Here is a 7,567-nt window from a genome sequence, read left to right on the forward strand (position 1 = left end):
CTCTTTCAAACAAAGGGGGGGTGAATGTGGTGAACTATGTGCCTGCCTGGACACGCCCCCTTCTGACTGCTCCTGTGGCTCCTCCCACAGGCCCCTGTATAAAGGCGATTGAGGTCTGATCCTCTGCCTCATTCTCCAGGATGTAATATGATGGTCACTTACTGCTGGTTCCTTCTTCAGTCAATAAAAGCCGATATCTCGCCTTACATCTCAGAGTGAGTTATTGATGGTGCATCAATGCTTCAAGAATAGGGGAAAGAGGGTGGGGAGGACAGGGAAATGTAACTATTGGGCACCTATAAAAAAGAAAAGGGAATGAACAGATCAGTATGTGAGAATAAGTCTCTTCAGTAACAATGGTCACAGAATCAGTAGAGTTAAAATTAAGTGAATAACTATATCAATAGTGCAAAACGAAATTTACTGCAATAGTACAACACAGGAAAAGTCCCTTCAGCTCACCGTGTCTGCTTTACCATGATGCCAATCCCAATAATCCAATCTGCTCTTTACTGCTCACCTTCCTACTTGTTCATGTGTCTATCTAACTACATCTTAAATATTGCTATAATAGCTGCTTCTATCACCAGCCCTGGCTGCATCTTTCAGGCACCGATCATTCTGTGTGTAAAACAATTTGCTTTGCAAATCACCTTTAAATTCCCCCTCCTCCCAGCCTCAAACTATGGCCTTTGGTGTTCGTCATATCCACAAGTAAACACCACAAGCCTCAAACATTTGGAACCTTGCCTATGGGTAACAAGGATACAGCTACCTCTGTCATGTCCCCAGCATTTTCTTCCCTTACCTGCCTTTTTCTGGGGACTTAACCACCTTATTGTTCTATAAGATACCCAACACCACCTCCTTTTTAATCTTGACAGAGTGTCAGCATAGCCCATCCTGATCTCAACATCATCCTTTCTCATGGTTGAATACTGATGTGAAATTCTCATTTAAGATCTCAATGGCTCCACACACAAGTTCCTTCCTTTTTATGTGTGTGGATGTACACCCTTTCCTAGCAATCGTCAAGCTCTTACTATATGCATAAAATGCCTAGGGTTTCTCCTTAATATTATTTGCCCTGGCTATTTCATTCTCCTTTTAGCCCTCCCAGTCTTACTGCTACTGTTGTGTTCTCCCAGGGATCCTTCGGCTCCCAACAATAGTCCAAGATAGTAAACCTATTGGAGAAAATAGCCACTGCCTTCCTGCTCCCCCTGGTGGTCATTTGGTGTAACTGCCTCCCTGAATCGCATGCCTGTAACATTTTCTGCCTCCTGTGTACTCCTTAGTGAACCCAAATGCAGCTTTGACTGATTGAGAGAAGCTGCAACCAGATGTACCTCCTGTAGACACTTCACTTCCTTCCTCCTGATCTCCCACACACTTCACAGGAGGGACATACTGTGGTGAACTATGTGCCTGTCGGGACACGCCCCTGCTGACTGCTCCTGTGGCTCCTCCCACAGGCCCCTGTATAAAGGAGATCCGCGGCCTGACGCTCGGCCTCAGTCTCCAAGACCTTGTATGATAGACACTCACTCCTGGTTCCTTCTTCCAGTCAATAAAAGCCGATATCTCGCCTTACGTCTCAGTGTGAGTTATTGATGGTGCATCACATACCACCCTGGCTACTGCCATTACTACCCCTCTTGTAATTATATGATTGGAAAAAGAGGAAAGACCCTATTTTACTCTAAGGCTGCTTGCCCTCCTCACCAAAAATAAACAATGCACTTTGACCACACAGCCCTCTCAAATTGTTTGTTCCTGTAAGAGTGAGCTTCCCTTTTATACATTGCTGACTGGAAAAAATAACATGATCTCTTACTTGAACTCTGCCTTCTTAAATAGTCCCTGTTCCTTCTACTGCTTGGCCAACCAACAGGAAATAATATAGTTGACATTAGGAGATTCTGCAGAAACTGGAAATCCAGCACGCACAAGATATTGGAGGAACTTGGTAGATCAGGCAGCATCTACAGAGAGGAATAAAAGGTCAACATTTCAGGCAAGATGAAGGGTTTCGGCCTGAAGCATTGACAGTTTATTCCTCTCCATACATGCTGCCTGACCTGCTGAGTTCCTTCAGCATTTTGTGTGTGTTAGTTGACAATGGATTTGGACGGAAGGTTGGTAGAAATGTGAACGAGGAAGGAAGGGGATAAACGGATGAGGAGATACATCCGTTTAAGTGGAAGTGAGATTAAGCGTAATCAGACCACCAGATCCCATTATTTCCAACTAGTCTTCCCTAAAGTTTGGCAAAGGCAACCAGAACTACTAGAAGTGAAGCCAATGCCATTTTAACTGAAGTGTATCTGGGAAGTGTCATCAGGAAATTAGAAAGCATCGCATTTAAGAAACATATTTTAGCTCAAAAGTAATCACTTCCAGCAGGATGGAACAGATACAAATAGTCTTTCAAATACTGGAGTACAGATCTGAATCCTTGTTCTAAGGATGAGGGGTAAACCATGTTGGGCATATATGAGAAGAAAAGATTTCACCCAGAGAGTGATGAACCATTGAAGTTATCTGCCATAGAAAGCAATTGAAGCCACACCATTAAATATATTCATGGAGACGCCAGACAGTTTCTAGAGCTAACAGAGGAAATGGGATGACAGTAGAGCATAAGACTACAAGATATTGCAGCATAATTAGGTCATCTGGCCCATTAAGTCTGCAATGCCAGTCAATCATGTCTGATTGTTTTTCAACCCCATTCTCCCTATAAACTTCTAACTATTAATTTTTATCCCAGCATGGCTGAAAATATTGTGCAGTGCAGCAGGTGATGGCTGTGTGTCATACTTATAACTAGCACCCTAGATTGTATAGTCAGCTGACCTCTGGTTCATGATTACTTCAGAGGGGAAAGCAGGCTGGATCTTGCAGCAGGACCTTCAGTAATGTTATGCGATCAAGTGAAATTGCAGGAGGAGTGAGACTGCAGAGCGTCAATTAATAGTATTAAGGATCTTGCAAACAACTCAGGCATGCCCTGTGACTGAGAATCATCAAAACTTTTAATGATTCTAAAAATTCCTTGTGTTCAAAAATATTCAAGAATATTCATAAACCATTGAGAAAAATAAAGCTATAGTATTTAAAAGTATTTACAGTTTTAAAAATAACAGGGCATAAAATAATATAAATATTCTTGTGTTTAAAGTTGCTTAAAATCTACATTACTTTGATATACTTTCCACTGAAATACATAAGGACCAACTTGATGTAAGTTGGTCATGTGAAATGTAGACTGAATTAGGGGAAGTTGCTGCAACTTTACACCCCCTTGCTAGTTACTAACTCCTCCATTCCAGCAACTTTGAAAGCAGCATTGGGCCATTAAGTGCAACTTCACAACTTCCAAATTGATATTGAATTCTTGACGTTCCTCACAATGCTGTATGTGGAGAAGTTCAAGAGTAAATGACAGCATTGCTCTATAATACAGTATTAGATGCATTTTTGATAATTAGCAACAGATCGTATGCATTCAAACAGAATAAATGTCTTGAATCATTGCTGATATTACAGTTTTTGGCTTTGTGTTAAATCTACTGTGTTTCTTTTTCAGTGGCTATGGAGGTATTCAATTCTAAGAGTCTGGCTGTGCAAGCCCAGAAGAAAATACTTGGCAAGATGGCTTCAAAGTCAATAGCAACAGCATTGATAGATGATACAAGCAGTGAAGTTTTGGATGAATTATACAAAGTAAGCAAGGAATACACACAGAGCAAAAAGGAGGCAGAGAAGATCATCAAAAATCTTATCAAGGTGGTCATAAAATTGGTGGTTCTCAACAGAAATAACCAGTTCAATGAAGACGAGATGTTACTCATGGAAAAGTTCAAAAAGAAGGTTCATCAGTTAGCAATGACTGTTGTCAGTTTCCACCAAGTTGACTTTACTTTTGATCGTAATGTTTTGTCCAAACTTTTGAATGATTGCAGAGACATGCTTCATCAGATTATTGACCGCCATCTAACAGCTAAGTCACATGGACGTGTCAATCATGTTTTTAATCACTTCGCAGATTGTGAATTCTTGGCTGCCCTTTACAATCCATTTGGACCTTACAAAGCTTCCCTGGAGAAAATATGTAAGGGTGTGAACAAAATGTTAGATGATCAAAATATATAACCAATCATTTGCAGCATTTCCCAAATTAAATTGAATATTCTGTCAAACATTAAAAGTTTTCTGAAATGCCGATGGATATTCATGTAAAATGCATTTTGTTTAAAAAAAAGCATTTTGACTTTTTCTTACAAAGTAATTATTTCCTACTTCTGTAACAAAATGCACAAAGTGGCTAAATGTTCCAACATGTTTCTTGTCCAGCAAAGAATGAACTCTTCTTGCCGAACTCCAGCAACTTATCAGATGAGTGGTCTTGGCTTGTGGACTGACACTGAAGAAGAATTTGGATGAATGGGACATTTCCAGCATGCCAAATACTTTTTCCACCTGGTAGTCTACAGAAACTGATATTTGTTCTTTCCTTTTTAACTGTTTTTAAAATAGAACAGTTGCTTTTTAAAAACTGTACATAAAAAAAAAACTGGAAAGAAATCTAATGTCCTAACGTGATGCTTATGGAATGTAGTGTGAATAGTTCAGGAGTGCAACAGTGTTATAACCAAGGATGGCAAATATCAAATATTTTTCCCCTGCATATGGTTATGATTTTGTTTTTCAACTGATTACAGTCATTGAATTAATAAAAAATTGAACATTAAACACACTGTGTAGTGATGCAATTTGCTCTTCATTCACTTTAAGTCTGCAGTTTCATGAATATCTAAGTCGCAAAATTTCACTTATCAATTGAAATTCATGATGGATACAAAGTTAAAGATTAATTTTATTTGTCACCACCACATCGAAACATCAAACATGCAATTTACATCAATGAAAAACAGCTATGATTCAGGTGCCAACATAGTATGCCCACAATTTATTAACCCTAACTTATACATCTTTGTAATGTGGGTGGAAACCCACTTGGTATCTGGACAAATGCACAAATTCCTTACAGAGTGTTGGAAATTGAACCCCGATCTTATAGCTGGTCCTGTAAAGCTTTATACTCACCACAGCACTACTGTGCAGTTAAAATGGCTCAGGCCACTGTTGTTCTTGGGTAACTTATTTGTTCACAGGAAGTCGAAAAATAAATTTGCACTGACTCTGGAAAAAACATAGCAATCCAATTGGGATTTCATCTTTTTATTTCTAATATAGCTAGGCATACAACAAATCAAGCTTACTAGTCATTCTGCAACAAATCAACATACATGCCACATATCTGCTCTATTTGCGTTTGTTTGGAAAATGTAGTAATGAATAATAAAAGTAATTTACAGTTTGCATTTCTTTCACATCTTTATTGTATTACATAATTAGTTTTAATTTTGTAAATGGAACCAATTGTTTTCTCAATCTGTACACTCTTAACAACTGAATTTATTGTAGCGAGCTTGCGGAAAGGACACTCTATGAAGTTAACAGACACACTTCAAACTATGCAGTATATCATCAAGGCTTGACTGTTATAGTTATGGACTCGAGTAGGGAAGCAGTTACAGCTTCCTGTTATAGATGAGTGGTGGAAGAGTTTCAAAGAGGTAAGTGTTTTTATTTCATCTTTAGAATCATTTTATTGATACATAATCTTCTACAGCTATAAAATGATACAAAGCTTCAACAAGTTGATATATATACAATTAATAAAGCTGAAAAAAATTATCAAAAAAGGATATGATAATGAACAAATATTTTTATAAAGAAGGAAAAAAGAGAACCCCAACTTACTAAAAAAAAGATACCCCACTAACTACAAGAGAAAGAAAAAGAAAAAAAGAAGAAAAAAACCCATTAGGGATCAACTCCCGGAGCAATATGACTTACCGTCATCTATATATATAAAGAAGAATCATCAACTGCCAATTCATGTTTATATGAAATATAATTGGAAGGAAACCATATAAAATAATTCAAATTAAATGATAATATTTGGCAAAAGAGCTCCATCTTCTCTCAAAATCAAGTCAATGATCAAAACTTCTACTTCTGATTTTTTCCAAACTAAGACTTAACATTACTTGAGAAAACAATTGAATTAATGTAGGGACAGAGGTGTCTTTACATTTTAATAAAATAGCCCTTCATGCCAACAATGTAACAATTGCAATTGTTGGTCTGAGGATGAAATACCCTGAATATGGTGTGGAACTATTCCAAATGGAACAGTCAATGTATTGGGTTGTAAATTAATTTTCAGAGCTTTAGAAATTGTAGAAAATAAAGATATCCAAAAAGATTTTAATGAAGGACATGACCAGAACATATGTGGCAAAGTGACTACTTCAGTTTTATACCTATCGCAGTAATTGTCTATGTTTGGAAATATTTTGGATAGTCTCTCCTTTGTTAAATAATAACGGTGAACAAGTTTAAATTGAATTAAACAGTGATTGGCACATATCGAAGAAGAATTGACTATTTTCAGAACTCGCAACCAATCTTCATTAACAAAGATCATATTAAGTTCTTTCTCCCAGTCATGTTTAATTTTTAGTAAGAGGTTATCTTTTTGTAGTAAAAATAAATTATAAATTCTACCAATGATACCTCTTACTAAAGGATGCATATTCAAAACAGTATCCAACAAATCAGATTCTTTCATATATGGAAACTTAAATAAGTATTTTTGTAAAAAATGTCTAACATGAAAATAATGCAAAGAGAGAATATTTGCTAATTAACTCTTCAAAACTCATCAATCGACCATCACAAAACAAACCTGCAAAGAAAACAGATCCCCTTATTTCTCCATAAGAGAAAAATGGGATCAGTTATTGAAGGTTTAAATAAAAAATTTTGATATAAAGAGCTAGACAATTTAAATTGCTTAAAATTTTAAGAATTGCGGCACTGAAACCAAATCCATAAGGACTGTTTAATAACAGGGCAGAGATTTAAATTCAGAATTTTAGAGAGTTGTAATGGTAAAGGAGCTCCTAATAATGAGGTTAAATGAAATTGTTTGATAGCTTTTTAATTCCAAATCAATCCAAGCTGGTTTTCGGCTCTTGTCGAGCCAATATAGCTAAAAACACAATTGTCGAATATCAACAGCCCAATAATACAATCTTAAATTAGGAGGTGCAAGTCCACCATCTTGTTTAGATTTTTGTAAATGATACTTATTAATTCTTGGTCTTTTATTGTTCCAAATAAATGACAAAATAATAGTCAATTTGATCAAAAATTTTTAGTTAAAAAGATAGGTAAATTTTGAAAAAAAACTATGTAAAATCATCATTTTCACAGCATGCATACGACCTATTAAAGAATGTGTAAGTGGATTCCATCTAGAAAATAATTGTTTCATTAAGTCCATTAAAGGAACTACATTAGCTTTATAAAGATCTTTATATATTTTAGTAATTATAATACCTAAATATATAAAAGAATTAACAATTCTAAATGGAATATCATTATATATAAAAACAGGAGCGTTTAATGGAAACAATTTACTTTTATT

General features: G+C 36.2%; 1 protein-coding gene across 3 annotated transcripts in view; it reads left to right on the top strand.

Moving 5' to 3' along the window:
- LOC132394016 (tumor necrosis factor alpha-induced protein 8) overlaps nucleotides 1-4,753 on the top strand; it is an 84,395-nt gene extending 79,642 nt beyond the window's left edge. For all 3 annotated transcript variants that reach the window (XM_059969632.1, XM_059969634.1, XM_059969633.1), the window contains one exon: nucleotides 3,593-4,753. In XM_059969632.1, coding sequence (XP_059825615.1) covers nucleotides 3,593-4,158 — 566 coding nt within the window. In that variant the 3' untranslated portion in view covers nucleotides 4,159-4,753. The remainder of the gene's footprint in view (nucleotides 1-3,592) is intronic.
- The last annotated feature ends 2,814 nt before the right edge of the window (nucleotides 4,754-7,567 follow it).

Source organism: Hypanus sabinus, chromosome 5, assembly GCF_030144855.1.
Source record: "Hypanus sabinus isolate sHypSab1 chromosome 5, sHypSab1.hap1, whole genome shotgun sequence".
NCBI lineage: Eukaryota > Metazoa > Chordata > Chondrichthyes > Myliobatiformes > Dasyatidae > Hypanus > Hypanus sabinus.